Below are 20,102 nucleotides of genomic sequence, written 5' to 3' on the forward strand. Positions count from 1 at the left end.
ACGCGCGATCTCAAGGCGGTCGATTCTTCATGACTTGCATCCATTTTTGGATACAGAAGGACAACTTCATCTGCGCGGACGCCTACAGAGAGCGCAACTTTCAATTCAAGAAAAACATCCACTGCTTTTGCCTCAGAACCATGAATTTACGAGACTGGTGATCATGGAAGCACATTGCCGCAGTTTGCATGGTGGAGTATCAGCCACACTGACAGTAATTCGTGAGCGGTTCTGGATTGTTCATGCACGCCAGGAAACAAAAAAGTTGATCAACAATTGTTACCTTTGCAAACGATTCCGAACAAAGCCCATGAATGTGGAACATGCCCCACTGCCGGAAGACCGAGCTACTATGTCTCGCCCGTTTGAAGTTGTCGGCATAGATTTTGCAGGCCCGTTATATATGAAACTCAACCAGAGGGAACCCCAATGTACCAAGGTTTATATTGTGCTATTTACCTGCGCAACCACAAGAGCGGTACATCTAGAACTGGCAGATTCTCTCTCATCAGACAGTTTTGTACTTGCCTTCAGGAGGTTTCTTGCTCGCAGAGGAGTGCCTATTACTGTGTACTCGGACAACGCATTGACGTTCAAGAAGGCAAGCAAAGAGCTACGTGACATAGGGAAGCTTATCAGTGGATCCCCGTTTGCTGCATTTCTCGCCAATCATCGAATATCATGGAAGTTTCTTGTGCCTAACGCCCCGTGGTGGGGTGGCTGGTGGGAAAGGCTCATCCGGTCGATCAAGTCAGCTCTTCGAAAAGTTCTCGGGAAAAGCAGTCTAGGAAGCGAGGAACTGATGACGTTGCTTCAAGAAGTCGAAGCTGTTATCAATTCTCGTCCTCTGACATACACGTACACGCAGGCAGGGGAACCCTCACCGGTGTGCCCGGCTCAATTTCTCACCGGGAGTTCAGTCCTGGCTCATCCGGATCCTAGCCCACGTGAAACTTCAACCTGGCCGCAGACTACTAGGAATGGTGTTATCCGAAAGCTGGAGTATCGTCAAAGACTACTGAATCATCTGTGGCAAAGATGGAGAAAGGAGTATCTCCTGGAACTGCGGTCTCTGCATCGGTATCCGCAAGGACCTAACCGAAGTTTAACAGTAGGCGAGGTCGTACTACTGCAAGACGACAAAAGGAACCGGTGCTTTTGGCCGCTAGGCCGAATATTAGAAGTACACCCTGGTCGTGATGGACTGGTGCGGGCTTACACCATAAAAACACAGAACGGAAAAGTGGTTAAAAGACCCGCTCAAGCTCTGCATCACCTGGAAATGCCCACTACATGCGCGGCGGGGCAGGATGTAAAAAAAGATGATGTACAAATAAACGCTGCCAGCGAGTAGAGGCAAAGAAGAAGAAGTAGATCACGTTCGATCACGGCAACGATGGCTTCTGCCTGAATTATTCCGCGCTAGTTAACCTCATAGCGTCCATACAGAGGACATATGATATTAAAACCGTGTGTTCACTGACATAAGCGCTCTTCGATAAAAAATTCTCATCAAAATTGAGACCAGAGTTTTTTTTATTTTATTTTTTGAAAATGTACTTTTTTGAAAAAACTCGCTCTTTTAACTATTTTTTTCTCTTTTTGCGCTGCCTGTAGGAAAATTATTTTCCGTATAAATGTTGAAAATGCTCTTTTCTATATTTGACATTGTTTTCAACTTTCTGTTTGTAATAGCAAAGGCGCCAAGGCGCCTCAAACTTAGGACCCTTTTTTGATTTCGGCCGTGTTTGCCATTTTTTCACCTTTTCTTCTTTTTGAGGACAGCATAAAAAAAACATGGATGTAATTCACAGTAATGCGTATTAAAACCAGCAAAAAAAATTTTCGACACATCATTTATAGTTCGCGCTAAATTCAACTGTAAAATCTGAAAACATTGCAGTGAGCAAAAACAGGAGGCCCGCGCCGCCACCTTCAAATAATTTTTTGGTGCGCTGGGAGCGTTTCTTAGAAATAAAATTTTCTGTTCCGTGCACTTTGAATGTGCCCACATAACATATAAAAAACCCAGGCAAAACAAAAATTGCGACCGGACAGGCATGTTCGATCTCTCGTGGAATCACCCGGCACAGCTCTCCGCCTTTTTATGTGTGGCGCATGACGTGGCTAAGGCCTCTGGTGTGCACTGGGAAAGATTACCTTCGTTGTGATGAAGAGTGTGCGGTGTGGTTTGGATGAACGAGGATTGTTTTTAAAATCATTTTGGTCTGTCCATATCCCTTCTAAATTCTGTCATTAGCGTCATAGCATGGGCAGACTTGGTCTGTGATATTTTACGCAGTTACTCACAGAGATTTATGTAATATAATTTACTGCCTGTGATTATGTGCTTGAATTATGCTTGCTTTAATTCAGTCACATTGAAGAATGATGAATAATTAATAATAGTACTGTGTGTGCAGTAGGACCTCGCCTAATTTCTTAGGGGACCATTGAAAAATAACGCATGATCTGGAAAACATTACACCCAATAACAATCTTTTTTTAAATATGGAAATTCTTGTTTTGGTGTGCAAAATTTTTCCTTCCTTTTCTTCCTGGAATTGCGAGTTCCCATAGATGGAATGCCGAGCTTCTTAAATGAAAACACCTTGTTCTTCGACAGCTCCAGTGGGCTCTTTGGATAAGTGGTTTTTGGCACCAATACTACTTGTCACATCATCGTCAGCTTACATGGCACTATAACCACAGCATCACAATGCACAGAGTATGATTTTACACAGAGTATGATCTTACACGTACTTGTGTCCAGGCTCCCAACTGCCCGTTAGCCACCTGGCTGACTGGGAATAGATACAGACACATATCAGCAAGGTTTTACTGTGATTAAAGTGCAGTAGTATTCTATTGTTGCTGTGTGGACAGCAGTAGCTGACCAGCTAGTTGGCAGCCTGCTTTCAATATATAGTAGCACCTCATTTATTCTTCCTGTTACATACAAGTGGGCTTGCGCATTGTAATAAATGTGAACCCATGGCAGCTGGACCACAAGCGGCACACTGAAATGGACACCAGCTACCTCACACTGCCAGCAACACGTGCTGACTTCAATGCAATCATGCAAAATTCACCAACGCCCAATGCACAGCCCAACAAGGCACAGCTGGCTTCATTCCAGGCCGGAGGAATCAGCCTTGCCATTAAGGATTCGTTCCAAATTTCAACATTGGTGTGTTCAACCAAGCTCACACAGAATGGTGAGTGTTTGGCTGCTTATTGTACATGTGACTTCTTGCTTGATATAAGGGGAGACGTCGGTCTTGAAAAAAGTTTTTTTATTACTTAGGTTAGTTGAATGAAATTTAGTACACTTATTCAGTTTTTTCTGCAGATTCTAAATCCTCAAGTAGATTTTTATTATCTGCATTAGAACAAAACATATGCAATTTCTTAGAGCATATTTCTTACGGTACTTTTTGGCAACTTTGCTTTGTCAAACACAAGAACAAAGTATGTGGCAAGACTGCCAGGGAGCTCGTCTAGCCGTTGATGTTAATTTTATTGCTTTCATCAAACTTTGAATGCAAAATAAATGCATGCAAATATGAGTGAAAAATTTTTGCTTCATACACATAATGATTATCGAGAGTTATCATTTGGTAAACAATATTATAAAAAAATAAATAGCATCATCGGCTAGATCAGCTTTCTGGCATTCTTGCCATATACTTTGCTTTTGTGTTTGATGAAAATAAGTTGCCAATAATCCCCGTAGGAAATGTGCTAGAAAACATTGTAAAAATAGCACATCTTTTGTTCTAATGCAGCTATGAAAAATCTACTCACAGATTTGGAATCTGCCAGAGAAACTGAATAAGTGTATTAAATTTCATTCTGTTCACCCAATTATTAAAAACACACTTTTCAAGACCCACGTTGTTCAATACTCAGTTCAACTTTTATTTGCTAGAGGCTGAGATGTGTGTTCAACTTAAATATGTTCACTGTATTCAGTGTTCATTAAAAGGGTCACCTACCTGTTCTTTACCTTTCTTGGTATTTCAGAGTGCTTAGTTTCTTTTATGCTTACATTAAAAGCAACAGGTTTTTTTTTTTTTTTCAGGAAGAAGTAAGAAACTGAATTGTGTGATACTTTGATAGTTTTTTTGTGCTTATTGTAGACTCTTTTAAACAATACAGTGCATTTCATGCACTTTCTGGAACCCAAAAACTTTGTTAAGAGGTCCATAATATTGTGTAACCCATTCCTATGACATAATATTCCTCATCACTTATCTGTAATGTGGAACATTGGGTGTCTTCATTGTATCATTGTAGTGTGCATGAATGGTAGTGAATGCTTAAGTTATACATAAGGCTCCGTGTTTTCGGATAAATAAAAAAAAAGTCCAATAGACACTCGTCGGTAAAATTTTTTACAATTCGGATTTATCCGATAAACTCTGACTTTAACGGTCAATATGACCCTGTTCCGCTTTGAAATTAGCCGGTTAGGCTGATATAAACTTTTACCTCCCGTCAACAGTATCTCGTAGAGTGCACCCATAGCACATTTAACAATGGGCTTGTCTCGCGCACGGAGCGAGAGATGTCAACTTATGTAGCAGTAGCGTAGCCAGAAAATTTTTGGGGGGAAGGGGGGGGGGGCTTTAAGCACACTTTATGTATGTTCGTGCATGCATTTGTATGTGCGCGAGTATATATACACATGCAAAACTGAAAGACTTAGGGGGGGCTACGCCATCCCTGCCGGGCTACCCCAGTCGTATGCAGGGCCCCTGGAGCGCGAAACGACATCTTGATATGCGTTCCCCTGATGGCATTGGGGCATGCCACATGATATCGTATATACGGACCTCATAAAGTATGCTTGCGTCTATTACAAAAAGCTTTAAGGTTGTAATACGCTCAAACTTAGGTGTTTTTGTATTCAAGTATGTGCTTTTTTGCATATGTGTTTGTGTGTTCAAACCTTCCAGATATCTAAAACATGCTTCATGTGTTCTGATCTTTTCGTGCTCAGATATCATTTCATCTAAGGTATTGAAGTATTCAGAACAATTAAAAATTAAACTCCAAATTTCGGAGAATTGGAGATTTACGAAAAATGAACTCCGATAAACGCGGAATTTTTACCAAGAAAATAAACTCCGAAAAACGCCCTCCAAATTTCAAGAAAAATAAACTCCGAAAACACGGAGCCCTAGTTATACAGCATGTTTAAGAATCAAGACTGGTTCTGGAATTATAAGAATATGCTCAGCAGAGTAAAGAATGGAACATGTTAATGTGCCATCATAGTAACTGCATTAAGTTGGACAACACACATGAATATAATGAGGAGAGATAAAAGCGTGTTTGTGGTTGCCCATTCATCTTAGTGATTATTTTTCAGTTCCTACTTATTACAATGCAATAATGTTAAAAGACAGTGGTGCGTAGCTGCGAATTTCGTGGCACCGAAGGACACCTTTGACATCTCCTGTTTTTCCCTGCGTGACCTGATCAAAAACTTGTCATATTTTGATGAACCGTACATTAAGTAGCACTTAGATGCCATATTGTAGTTTTGGCCGTACTACATTGGTTTGAACCCTACTTGTATATAACTTCTTTTTCCCTATTTTAGTGCTGGTGTTCTACCATTGAATGAATGGGAATAACTAAAGTTTGTAAATCAATCCAGCAGTGTGGAAATAATGTGACAGCATGCCACTTCCGTTTGCTGGGACAAAGTGAGGAAAATGAGTCGGTTTAAGGATAAAACAAGCAGCAAAATCAGTTAGGCGATTTATTATGGGAGGTTGTCTAAAGCATTTATATCAGGGGGTCTCAAGCTCACATCAGCTAGCGGGCTGCAGTCTAGAAATTTAGTCTCCCGCAAGGGTCTGAACAATGAAGAAGGTTGGAGCAAGTGGGGGGGGGGGGGGGGAGTTAAAGAAAGTGTGAGCTAACGTTGCCATTGGAAAGAAGGCCTTTCACATATGTCGTAATTTAGGAAGGGGTTTTGACATCAGGTTTTGAGAAACATATCGATACTGATCTACAGAATGACTGAAATCTGGACACCGATTCTATAGAGCTTTGTTCCACGGTTTTGTTCTAAAACGTGGTGACCGCATGGAGTATCTTACAAAAATATTCACGTCTGTGTTGTATATGTACTTACCAAGAAAAAAAAGTGAGAGAGGACAGTCATGTGCAAGCCGGGCTGCTAGCGCGAGGTTCGTAGGCCACATGTGGCCCATGGGCTGCGTGTTTGAGACCCCTTATTTGTATTAATAGGATAAAAGGCTTTCATGTGTCATGAAAAAGAGAACAGAGTTCATGCTAGGATAAAGAAAGCCTTAAAGGCACGTGTATGCATGAAGCACCAACAGTGATCATTAGGAGCCATCAAGTTCCTACAGCTGTTGGAGCCCATAATTCCCCAATTCTTGGTTTGAAGCTGTAGGTGGTGTGTCAATAGCCTACTTGTTTTTCAGTACAGTCTTCTTGAAGGGCTATTTGTGATGGCTTATACATTGACCTAGGCGTCCTTTCATCAAGTCTACAGTTTTATACTAAACTTCTGCATAAAGGATCTATGGCACAGTCATTTATTATTGTTTATAACAGGACTTCTGACGTTTATTTAGCTGGAAATGAGCAATCACTTACTAGAGCATATATTAAACCACATATTACGATACATAGGAAGGGAAGGGGGAGATGAGTAAACAGACAGTAGAGCATGCAGTAGACTACGCATTCAAACATACAGGAAAAGCAGAAATATGCATTGTCACCGAAACCCATCGTGGTAGTTTAGCAGCAAGTGGGCATGCTGCTTAGCTCAAGTTTGCGGGTTCATTTCCTGGCCATGTCAACTGTATTTGGTAAAGGCGAAATGGAAAAACGCCCGTGTGCTTGAATTTAAGGGCATGTGGCCAGAACCGATCTGAAGTCCACCACTAAAGTGTGCCTCATACATGTATAATGGTTTTTGCACATTAAACCCCGGAATTTATTTATGATCACCAAAGTAATGCAAGTGTAACTTGTTGTGTTCAAGGGCTTGGTGGCCTGGAAAACCAAAATATAGCAATTATAAATTTATTTAACTGACCAGGAAACAATGCAGCTAACTTTTCAGTGTCTGCACAGGCACTCTGCTCACAATCTTAGAATCCATCTGGACAAGGTGCTCGTATGGGCAACAAAAGAGCAACTTGTTGTTTTTCAGGAAGTGACAAAATTTATCATTGCTATATATAATGGAATTTGTGTTATTTAAAAAGACAGGTGATGTACTAGTGGCTTTTCAGGTGGAATTTTTGTTTAAGCTTAAATTTTTTGTGTTAATAATATTGAAAATCAGAAAATAAAAAAAAAATGATTCTTCGTATTTATAGTCCCTAGCAGTGGCTGATGTAGATTGCAACTCTGTGAATGCGAACTGATGTAGTATGTATTTAGAGCGGAGAAATATATTTTATTAATTGATAAGTTATGTAAAATACTTTACTTGTGGAATTTTTGTGAGTCTACTTATGTACGATATGTGAGCTTACTTAAAGCATTTCCTTTACAAATAGTCACTGGAATGGGATATTTTCATTTAGCTAAGTCAAGCATCAATGTATGCCGTCCTTTCTTTCCTTCCTATAGTTGACCTTCTTGGCCTCCTAAAGTGGTGGACTCTTCCTGATAACTTGGAAAAGAACCTTCATGCACTGATGAAGGTCGATGGTGAAGAAGTTGTGAAGGTACTATGCATCACAACTACATTCGTTCATATTGTTGAGGCATCATTTGGGTTTGGTTCTTTGCAAAATAAACTTCAGATATGTTTTGGTCATCTTACTGGAATGTGTGACTCTTACCACTGTTTTATAGTTGGTGCTATGTTCTCTTGTCTGTGTTAGTTTGTTGCTCTAGCTGTTAGCACTGAACTAGACAAACACATTTGATTGACAGCAGGTGTGGTACTAATATGTGGTATGTTTTATTTAAAGAGCTTACGAATCTTACTAGCGTATCTAATAATGTATACAAAGTAGCCTCCGAGACAGTGGATTTTCCCCAACCAAAAGGACGTGTTTCATGAATAACAAAGGCTAGCACCCAGATGCGTGGCTTCTCTACAGCAGTCCACTCACTTGAGCATAATATTTTGTATTCCAGTTCCTGCAGGACATTTTGGATGCCTTGTTCGACATTTTGATGAAGAACTCGGACTCTGAATTGTATGACAATCTTGTTTTTGAAGCCCTGGTAAGATTACTATGTTGCTTTATGGCTTGTACCCAACCTTTTTTTATTACCATTCATAAGAGCTCGTATGTACCTAGCAGTTGTTAAAGTAAGGCTGATGTGTGCCAAGTGGCAGGCTTAGTAGACCTTATGAGAATCAGAGGTCATCAGGAGGACAGGAGGACACTGCCCAGGCATTTTTTTAAGGTTCTTACTGTAGTGCAAACAGTAATTCAACAATACAAAACTTTTGTTAAGCACAAGTGCTGCAGAACTTAAAAATGTTTGGCTGTTGGTTGAAATATACTAAAGGCATATGATGCCAATGTAACACCCAGCCATTTACCATTGAAAAACCTCTGTTGAGCGTATTCACAACTGATGCCACAGCTTGGAGCTATTAATGCACTTTTTTCCCATATATGACCTTGTAAAGTAGATGAACTTGAAGTGTATGTTATAATTGACACAGTTTCTAATGTTGTGATAAATGCACCAATTCGCAGCTGTCCTAATGTCATCCCAATCCTCACTATGCGAGGAGGACGTTTATTGCACGAAACGGTATCGCGGTGCTAGTCCCACATCTGCCCTAGCGAAAAAATAAAAAAGGCACTTGGTGTATGTGCAGGGCCCTGTCAATAATTTAAACATTCATTATCTCTAAGGTGTGCCTAATTGTGTCAAACTGAAGACTATTTTTCTTTCAGGTTTTCATCATCGGCCTCATTTCTGATCGCAAGTACCAGCACTTCAAACCAGTGTTAGATTTGTACATTGAAGAAACATTCAGTGCTACATTAGCTTACAAGTAAGCCATATCTACTTTTATTTCATTTTTTGTTATTTGTATACAAGCTGGTATGCAATGCATTTTTGCATTTTTGTCACTATGAGTGTGTGCACAGTGTGTGGAGCATGTCACAAGGTCCACCAATGCACACATGTAATCATATGGGGTGCAGTCTTTGTAATTGAATCATGTTGTTTGTGAGTGCTTTTTACATACCTTATTTAAATCTATTACTGTAATTCTTTCTGTCTAGTTTGCTTTGCTTTTGTGTAAAATATCAATTTTAACTAGTGTCCACAAGTAGTAGTGCTATTTTCCAGATAAATTTTTTCTCTTGATTATTGGAAAGCATTTGATGATGCCCATCACCAGTGGTTGCTTGCAGAACTCTCCCAGCTAAATTTATATCCTTCTGCCGTAGTAAGGATTACAAAATTTCTTACTATAGTAATGAACTGCAATATGTTATAAATAGCACCCCCTACCTACACCTGTTTGATTATGCAGTGATTCCACTCCTGCGCCAACTGCGCCAAAGTGCGCCAAATTGTATTTACTGCGCCATCCTGATAATATCGACGAAATTTGCGCCAAACTGCGCCAAAGTCTCGGGTTTGGGGGCGTCTATCACCGGCAATCGCACCGCCGGCGCGTCAGAACATGTGCAGCTCGATCTTGGGGCTTCCAATAAAGTCGCAATCATGGACCAAGAATTATTCCGCTGATTAAATAGCACTCGCGTATGCTTTCCGAGTAAGCCACGATGCCATGCACGGTGCCGACGCAGCTTTTGTTCTGCAAGTCGGCTCGACAGCAAAACGCGCTCTCCGCAGAGGCTCGTGACGTCTAGGCCTATCGGTAGCGAGAAAGTGCGACGGCGATTCATCGGCGGACGTCGTCTGTTCCAGAAACGCTGCTGATAGCTCGTTTCAAGCGTCGTACGGCACGTAAGGAAAGCAATGTTCAGTAATAACTACATGAGTGCCGCTAAAATGTCTGTCATTTCTGTTTCCGGACATCGCGGAATGAAATCTGGGATCGCTCGCAGTAGATATATGGGACAATATCGAATTTTCCTTGCTTCGCGTTTATGGAAGAGCACGCGAACGGTGGAAACGCGTTGACACTTTTCCTCAGATATACTTTATCCATGGATCTTCATCCAGAACAGCTTTTTCGTAATTCCTTCCGCCAGCACGTCCGAGTTTGTAATCACTCTGCAGTAAATACCCCCTAAAAGGCCCTGCCCTTTCGAGCTCACGTGCTAGGGTTCCAATTCGAATTTTTTGCTTGCTTTTTAAAAAATGTCATCGCATTAGTAACATCATATATCCTGGTCGGAGCAGCAGCAAATGCGCAGCTGTCAGTAGCGGGCCCGTCGCTGACGGCCCACAGTGAAGCGGCTACGCCATGTTACACGTCCGCCCCTCGCTTTCGGGGGTCAATAGCTAATGGTAAAAAAAAACTCAGTTTCGCTTAAGAGCGAAGAAATGAATGCGATACCAAAAAATTGTATTGTTAAACGAAGTAAGGCTAGCAGCTCTTTTGGATCCAATCTCGCGTAACTCAACAAAACACTGGTTTAAGGGAATATGGCCCCTCCAGGAACCGAAGCGTTTTCTTGCTCTGAGTTTTCTAAACGCGAAGTAAGCGTTGAGAGCACAGCAAGTTTACGAGCCGTCTCCTGATGCCTCGAGATAGAGCGCGCGCAAGCGACTGCGCCCTTCGAACAATGCGGTCCCCCCCCCCCCTTCCGCTCCCCTGGCGTCCCTTCATGCTCCTTACGAAAGACGGGCGGGGCGTTTCCTCTCTGTTTGATGAGCAATCGACGACAGGCCCGCACGCGGGAAGATGTTATCTCATGCGCTGTCCGTGCAGTGGAGACAGACGGCCGGCTAGTTTAATCTCCGCTTCAGCCGCGTTCGTCGCCAGCGCTCGCGAGCTTTTACCCGCGGCTAGAATGCGCGTGGTGATGTTATTAATTTGGACTTTATACGGAAAATTACGGCAACGGCGACGGCAAAAATCCGCCGAGAGTGTCCATATAATTGCTATCGCAAGGGTCAATGTACGGGGCAGATTTTGCCCCCCCCCCCCCTTAGGTGATTAGGTGGGGGGGCGGCCGCCCTCCCTGTGCGCACGCCTATGCTCCTGAGATGATTTTTTCCATGAGATTTGCAATGAATCGAAATGCTTCTAGCCTTCATAAGAGCCCCATAATAATACTCAGGTGCTTGAATGTTATTGCAATATGCTTCTGTATTGCATTCCTGGATATAAAATTCGCTGCTCCAAAGTGCTCCCAGATGCAAAATTATCTGCTCCAAAGTGCTCCAAGATGAAAATTTTGCTGCTCCAAAGTGCTCCAAAACGGAAATTTTGCTGCTCCAAAAATTGCTCCAAATCAGAAGTCCTCGGTAGCATCACTGATTATGGTCCGGTGACCCCCAAAGGATTTGTTATTGGCCTGCTTCTCTCTTCATTTACGTATAGCAATGAGTTGCCTATGCATTTATTCTGTAATGTATGTATGTTTGCCGATGACTGTTATCTATCATGCCATACTAAGCTCCACTGGTTAAAAAACTTTTCAGAATGACTTTGCTGATGTTTCAGACTAGTAAAGCTCTTGTTTCATGACATTCCTAAAATCATGTCATTCAATCAGGAACGTGCTCCTCTCGAGTGCACTATTAATAGCTTGCCTCTGAAATAAGCTACAATAACGCGCGTGCGTGTGTGTGAACACACACACACCGAGTCGAACACAGATATATCGAACTCGAAGGGGATCGCGAATTAGTTAGATATATGAAAAATTTGATATAAAAAAATACAGGTCCCGAGACTTTACCAGTGGCGGACGATCACCTACTATCGGTGCATTCAAGAATGACAACTAATTCCGCACACACGATGCAACAGAATGTTTTATTTGCGTGAAAAAAAATCGCTTATCTTGGCCTGCTTCTTTGTTTTCAAAATGAAGTTGAAGACGCTGGCCTTGACCTTATCGAGGCTGTCCAGATGCAACAGCTTGGTTCCCTCCATGTTGCCGCAACAACAGCGAATCAAGCAGAACGCTGCCACCACTTTAGCGGCGGAGTACGCGCGTGTAGCCGCCACCTCGTCCAAACGATCTTCGTCGCCACTTGAGCTGTTGGCCTGGGCATCCTGCGTCCCTGCGACCGCAGCTACAATGTCCTCGTCAGCGAGGCTTGCAACAGCCTGAACATTGCAGTCCGCTTCCACGAAATCGTCCACAGACACTTCGGGTGGTACAGCAGCCGGGAAGAGGGACGACAACTCGCGAAACGCGTCGTCTATGCGCTCGTCGTCGCAGTCTTCACCGGTTTCCACAAGTTCCGCCGTCACGAAGTCTGCCTTCCGGAAGCAGTTAGCCACAGTGTCCGTCTTCACGTCTCGCCAGGCACCCGTCATCATTTGAATGGCACCAAGCAGGTCAACCTTCAGCTCGGTGCCTATGCGGAGGTTGACCAGCCGCCTATCAAGAAGTCGCCTCCTGTAGCCCACCTTGAAGGACTTGATGATGCCCTGGTCGAGCTGTTGCAGCTTCGCTGTCGTGTTGGCTGGCAGAAACTTCAACTCGATGTTTTTAAGCTCGTAGGTGGCGTGGTGGGCCGAACAGTTGTCCACAAGAAGGCAAGCGCGACGCCCCGACTTGCCCAGCTCGACGTCCCATGCTTGCAGCCATTCTGTGAACAGCTGACGCATCATCCACGCCTTCTTGTTCGATGCGTAGCAAACGGGGAGCTGCTTAGAGTTCTTGAAACAGCGCGGCGCCCTTGCTTTCCTGATCACAAAGGGCTGGAGCTTCCGAGACCCAGCCATGTTGGCTGCCAGCAGAAGGCTCACACGGACTTTACTCATTTTGCCGCCGTGACACGTGCTACCCTGGACGTCGAGACTCTTGCTTGGCAGCATTTGCCAAAATAGACCGGTCTCGTCGGCGTTAAGGTTTCCACAGGTGAAAACTTCGCAGAGATTTCCGGCCACTCCTTTGTCATCCACTGCTGGATGACCTGGCTGCTTACGGCTTCGCTTTTGCCAGAAATGGTTTTGCCGACGATGTTGTAGCATTGCTTAAATCGGTGAAGCCACCCGGTGTTGTCGGCGAAATTGTCTTCACCGAGTGCAGCAGCAAACCATTTGGCCTTAGTCATCAGCATTGGGCCATCCACAAGAATGTTCTTCGCGTGCACTTCTAAGAACCAGGCATAGAGTGCCCGTTCTACTTTCCGGTGGGCAGGAGCATGCACACGACAGGCTCGTGACGTTCGCTGCTCTGCCGCCTTTGCCTTGATATCTGCCTTGTTCTTCAACAAGGTGCTCAGCGTGCTCCGTGGTATCCCGATGTCGTCCGCCACTGCCGAACTTTTTTCGTCCGCCTCAACACGATGTATGGCTTTCAACAAAGTCAAGGTTCTTGCACTTCTTGACGCTGGCCATTGCTACAGGAGAAGTCGAAAATTCAAGCAGTCCGCAGCGCCTTTGCACAACATGCACGCAAAAGAGGAATGCGGTGGTATGCGACAACTCACGGAAGTGGACTCCGCCAACAAAACGCTCGCGATCAGTCGCGATGGCGGCGATGGCTACCCGGGCTATCTGCGAGGGCAGCGGCGATGTACGAAAGGCGCGAGCTGTGGTTGGTTGAGCAAATACGTAAGGCGTGGGCTCTTGTTGGCTGATCAAAGCTCACAAAACAGCAGCAAAAAAAAGAAAGAAAGAAAAGGCGAAAGGAGGAAGCTGCCGGCTCCTTCGTTCCTGCCCTAAAAAGAAAAGGCGTAAGGAGGAGGCCGCCGGCTACTTTGTTCCTGCTCTCCGAGCCGACGGTAATGCGGAGAAAGCACGAGAAAGAGAGAGAGAGAAAAAAGAAAAAAAGCCGTTCCGCAAGTTGGAGAATGCGCCCAACAGGAGTACAGTCTGAGCCCTCTCACCATCACGTTTTTCGAGCGTATCGGGCGTCGGCGGAGGCGTGGTGCCACGAAGGTCGTGGGGCACAGCGAGTGCCGAAGCGCGCCTTCCAGCTCACACAGTGTTCGATATCTCTGATGGTCGGTAAAAATACCGTTTGATATAAACGTGCGAATTTCTATACTTTTACAGGGGATTGTCAAGGGGATAATTTACGAGTTCGATATAGCCGAAAATTCAATTTATGTGGATTCGGTATATCCGTGTTCGACTGAATATATATTATTGGCGTTACATTGTAGTGATCTAGTTTGGTGTACACATCCTTATGGCATCGTGTCAGCTTCTAACAAAACTTTATGCTTCTTAAAAAAACATCTGCAGAACACTGCAAGTCATGTAAAATTACTTGCCTGCATATAATTTGTATGACTGAAACTATAGTCAGGTACAACTTTAGAAGGCAGCGGCATTTCCTCCTTAAAGGCGGTTGAACACAAGCCTGCACCAATGGGCGCGCACTCGGGACTAACATCATGAGCGGGACGGCCAGGGGCTCGGCCTTCGGAGAACATCGACACGTGCATGAGCGGGACTATTTCTTTAGTCACGGAGGTGATCGGCTGCCGCGCTTCGGTCGTCTGGGTGGGGCCTCTCCTGCCTTCTTAAGTTGTATCCAACTATAGACTAGTATGTTTCCACTGTCTGGAATCTACATCATGCGTATCTCATTGACGCTCTTGAAGGAGTTCAAAATTACTCCACTCGTTTCATTCGTTCTTCACACCACTTGCAAAACATCAGCATCACATATCATGTAGATTACTATTAGATCATCCTAATCTCGCTTTAAGTTGCCACATCGCTTCCTTGTGTCTTTATCACAAATTTTTTTAAAGATTTTCACTTTTCCGAAAATGCTATGCCACACTCGCATCACATGTCATATCAGACCAAGCATGCTACACGACTACAGGCTCGAACGTCGACAAAAAGCCTCATGTTTTCTTTGCATGGCAGTTGACTGAAATTACCACACTTCTGACATTGCTGTAATAACCTGCTCTTCCATATTTTGCAACACGTCATGAATTATCTCCTACTGAGTTGTAGTGCTTGCATTTTTGTTGCTTATGTTATATGTGTGTATGTATCAATATGTGCATTATTTGTTCCTGTGTGATATCAGATACGTACCCTACCCCTTATGTAATACATCCCAAAGTTATGGGTTCCCAAGGGAAAACCAACTCTACTGAATGCAAACAAAATGTTTTTCGAGCTGGGAAAGAAAGAAAAAAAAATAGGGTGTTTAAAAAAGCTGTGATTGGGCTAAAGTTTCTCGTATCCATGTATCACACTCATTTTACACACACCATTGCCTACGTAATCTCTTACGTAATTTTCAGAATGCACTGATATCAACAGTTATTGTTCTCTTGCTTTTATATTTGTGGTGGTCATGGTAGCAACACCATGGCCCAACTATCAAATGGAAATGTTTGATGGCTACAACTGCAGAAGCTGCTGCTTTTTGGTTTTCATGAAATTGTTGAATTTTCATTGGGGCACACGTACTTTCTAGAATGTTTTGTTAAAACCAGATATAGTTGGAACACCAGATTTTAAGGGGGGCGGTATGTTAATCATTCCTTACTTCATTTTGTGTCTTGATTACTGCTTTGCCTGCTTTTGCACAAGATAAATTTTCTTTACCAATTCTAATGCATTTACTTTTCAGCAAGCTTATTGTTGTCTTGAAGTACTACATTGACAACATCAACACCAATACTCAAGAGACTGAAGGCAGTCTTTTGTTTCGTGCTATGAAGAGCATAGAGTACATATTCAAGTTCATTGTTCATTCCAGGAAACTCTTTGCTCAGTAAGTAACCACTGCTTTCCACTAAACAGTTTTCTTTGTCTCTTCGCACAGTATATGGTATTGTTTGAACATTATCCTATGGATGTATGATGTGAATTTGTGGCACTCTGTTTGAGAGCTCCTACATTGTGCTAGAATGCATCAACGGCAATTGGGAAGTTTTAGATATAGTTAGTAAATGTCTAGCAACTACAAAACATACCTTAATATTATAAATATTTTTGTTTCTCTGTATCCAGTGCATTTTTAATCTGTGTAAAAGTTTTTGCCGGAAGAGTGGTGCAGAGTTGTCTGGTGCACTTAATGGCTATTTTGTTGCAGCAGGCCAATCAAGTGCCAGTATTATGAATCCATATTCTGTTGAGGGATGCAGTTCATTCTTTTGTAATATGTTTTTTTTTTATTGATGACAGAGATGGAGTTATTGCCATATTAAACAGCTTAAACCTTCAAGGTTACCTGGCACAAACAACTTGCAAATTCACCCTATAAAACGTGTCATAAAGACCATTGCTCTTATCCTGATGCAAATGTTTAACTTAGTTCTTGAAACTAGCTGTTTTCCACAAAAAATGTAAATAGTGATAGTGGTTGCGACTAGGGGTGTGCGAATATTCGAGTTTCGAATTCGAATCAAATAATACCTAATCGAATAATTCGATTCGACTTTTGAATAGCTAGTATTCGAATTCGAAGTTTCGAATAAATCGACAGGACGAATATCTAAAACGCGACAAAGACCAGTGGTGCAGTTTGGTCAGGGTGGGGTGGCTAAAACTAGCGCTAACATTGTTACAGTAGGCCTTTCGTTAAAACTTTCACGATTTCGTGGTTGAAAAGCGAGCACATGTTTATTTTAAAGATTATGTCATTTCCACATGTCATGCCTCCAGCAAACAAGGCCAGGGAACCGCTGAACTGCTTGCGTCAAAAAATAACCAGCACACAGAGCTTAGACCTTATATTCAAGAGGTTCGAAAATACTTCAATGAGCCCCTGATCCCAAGAAAGGATGATCCTTTGAAATACTGAAAAGAGCATGGAACTGCACTTCGTGCAGGCATCGCCAACAGTGCTTTGCAATACCTTCCCATCCCTGCTACTGAGGCGCCCAGTGAGTGCATGTTTTCAACTGCAGGAAACACCGTAACATCACGGCAAAATAGCCTGAAGCCAGGTCATGTGAAACAGCTTGTGTTTCTGCATGACAATTTGTAGTCTTTCGGTAGCAGCCACTCACCGCGTTATCTGCTCGAGGACCTGACGAGATTTCATTTCTGGTCCTTTCTTTAAATGTTGAATAAAATCTTTTGTATTCAATATTCGATATTTTTGGCCACTATTTGGCACTGTTCGATTTGAATTTGATTCGAGATGAAATTTCACTATTTGCACACCCCTAGTTGTGACTGCTAAGAGGGTGATAAAAATAATATTGGAAACTTTAGGCCATTTCTATACCACTAGTGTTGTCAGAAGGCTTGGAAAAGGTTGTGCATACGTGACTGCATGGATTTTTAAGTAAAAACACTAATTTAAATGTGCCACTACAGTTTTTTTAAAGTCAGTTGTGCGGAATGAGCCCTTCTTGATGAATATGAGTTCATAAATGATGCTTTTGAAGACAGAAACCTTGTTTTAGGTATGTACATTGTTTTTTTTTAAAGCTTTTGAGTGTGCGCATCATAACCTTTTGTTCTATAAACTAGAACAGTATGGCATACGCGGAAAGGCAATTTAACTTCTGCGTTCATATCTTCAGTATTCAAGTCACTATCTTCAGTACTGAAGTCACTTTGTCACAAATTGCAATGTAAGTTCAGTCTAAGGACATTACTGTTGTAGTCCCTCAAGGTAGCGTAACCAGGTCATTCTTATTCATTGTCTATATAAACACTTTTTGCGCTGTTACCAATGCTAAACGCGCTGGTTATTCAACGACACTGCACTTTTTTCAGGGGTGTAAAGGCATATAGGCTGATGTTCGCAGGTTATGCACTTGCACGGGTATTAGCTTGGTAAAAATAAATTTCTTGAAAATCAACACAACAAGAACACAGGCTTTATTTTTTCGAACAAAGCAAATAGTTGAAACAATGAATATTTTATATCTTGATGATGATGTGCATTATTTTGGTTGTTAATGAGATTAAAGGAGTACTGACACAATTTTGAGACATCGCAAAAGGGATATTTTTCGTTTCCTTGGTATGCTGTGTTCTCCAACTCCACACACCGGAGTTGGAGAACACGCATAAAATATTTTAATTTGACTTTGAAGTTTTCGTTGCTGAGCATCTGCAAGCCAGCCCCACTGCAATGGACATTATCCCGATGAGTCAACACAGTTCCCCCGAGTTTGCGAGCTCTGTGACCTGCATGCAGCCTAAATCACAGAAATCACTGTCAGGGTCACTGGACGACAATTCACTCACCGTGGTTTATGTGCACCACGAGCAGATGACAGATTTTCCACTAGTACGTCGCGAGTTTCTGTATCTCCGTGACGTCACATTGCTATGAAACATCACTGAGAAGGGTGGCGGCTTGGGCTAGTTGGTGGGTCATGACAATTGTTATAGCGCGAACTCGGGACGAGGAGAAAAGGTACACGAAGACGAGCGCTCGTCTTCGTGTACCTTTTCTCCTTGTCCGGAGTTCGCTCTATAACGACTGTCATGACCCACCAACTAGCCCAAGCCGCCACCCTTCTAAGTTACATTTCTAGTTATTCGGGCTCTTTTTTATGTGTTTCTCTCCAATAGCGCTCGTCTTCGTGTATCTTTTGTCCTTGTCCTGGGTTCGTGCTATAACAATTGTCACTGAGAAGCTGCCCCCTCGATATCGAAACCAAAAGTGTCTTTTTAAGGTAGCGGTAATTAAAATATATTCGATGCATTCCCAGGCACCACAATACTTGTTTTAAGTTTCTCAACACCGGTATTTTTATTTAGACCAACAATCCAAAAATTTTTAAAATTCGTGTCGGTACTACTTTAGGGTGAAGGGGGTTTTTAAAGATCATCAAGATTCCCTTTACCAAATTTAATGAAACGGCACAGTCTTGTTTAGTTTTCTTTGCCGATTCCAAATATGCAATTATTCTTCAAATATGTCCATTAGTTCCAAAGTTAATTAAAATTAATTAGCATTGTTTCCGGGAACAATGGAGCCAGAACTACTCATTAAAATCTTGCTTTAGGCACATAGCCAGATACTAGGAAGCATAAGCTTCACAGGGGTAGGAATACTTTTTTGATGTGCAATCTATTAAGAATTATACAACATATCGAATCTTTCTGTTCAAGATGTGGCTAGTTGTTTAAAGCACGGACAATTAAAAAAACATTAAAACTGAAATACTCATGTCAGTAGTGCAACAAGAATTACAATTCTAGCTGCTTTGATTACTGAAAGACCACTCCCGAAAGGTTGCAAAGAGTCAAAAACTCAGGTTTTGAGAAAATGCAGAAAAGCAAGTAATGCCGATTTTGAACCTCATGCAACACAAAATGTCAACTTTTTTTGTTAGATGATTAGTAGCCACCAGAGATATAACCTCCATCAGTACTGCTGCAGCACACATCATTCAACAGCCTCATAGCATCGAGAGCTCCATTTTTGTGCTTTTTTTTTTTTCATTTACAATATAGCTTGTTTTTGTGGTATAAATTGATGCTGTGGCCGAAATATCAATCCAAGGTGTAAGAAACTTGGTCAGTACTTGCGGCAATGCCTGTATGTTACAAAAATGCTGTTTTAAAAAAATTGATTTTTTTCATGATTTTATATCTTGAAAGACCAGTGTCCCCCCTTAAAGGACCCCTGACAGCGAAATTTTTGTTGGTGACTTTTTGGCTGTAATTTGTAGCTTTGTGTCTGGTAATCTCTAAATTAAATCGTAAACGCTCTAGCGTATCGTACAGCTAATTCTAGCGTAGTTAATTGTGACCATTTTAGCATCACTTCAAAACGCCCGCCTAAAAACCACAAGAAACTGGCGCCCCATGCGGGGGAGCGTCAAAGACCACGTGCACTCAAGCTGTGGTGACGTTGACAGCGCGGTTTTCAAATCAGGGCCCCGAGCGCGGTAGAGATTGAAAGTATGTGGGTGCCTCGGTATGAGTTAAACCTGTTAAGCGCGTGTCCCCTCACGAAAACTACCTCGGGAGCAGCCTGACAACAGAGCCAGAGGGGTGCGGAACAATAGGCCTCGCCGGGTAGTCGGGTAGTCGTCGTATTGTGCACGTGCGCCCTGCAAACCTTCTG

At 42.6% G+C, this 20,102-nt stretch overlaps 1 protein-coding gene across 2 annotated transcripts in view; it reads left to right on the plus strand.

Moving 5' to 3' along the window:
* The window catches only part of LOC119379011 (dedicator of cytokinesis protein 1), a 101,661-nt gene that overhangs the window by 24,569 nt on the left and 56,990 nt on the right, over positions 1–20,102 (plus strand). For both annotated transcript variants that reach the window (XM_037648139.2, XM_037648140.2), the window contains exons 18-22: positions 3,002–3,218; positions 7,633–7,730; positions 8,149–8,238; positions 8,928–9,028; positions 15,690–15,833. In XM_037648139.2, coding sequence (XP_037504067.1) covers positions 3,002–3,218; positions 7,633–7,730; positions 8,149–8,238; positions 8,928–9,028; positions 15,690–15,833 — 650 coding nt within the window. The remainder of the gene's footprint in view (positions 1–3,001; positions 3,219–7,632; positions 7,731–8,148; positions 8,239–8,927; positions 9,029–15,689; positions 15,834–20,102) is intronic.

This window comes from Rhipicephalus sanguineus, chromosome 1 (genome assembly GCF_013339695.2).
Source record: "Rhipicephalus sanguineus isolate Rsan-2018 chromosome 1, BIME_Rsan_1.4, whole genome shotgun sequence".
Taxonomy (NCBI): domain Eukaryota; kingdom Metazoa; phylum Arthropoda; class Arachnida; order Ixodida; family Ixodidae; genus Rhipicephalus; species Rhipicephalus sanguineus.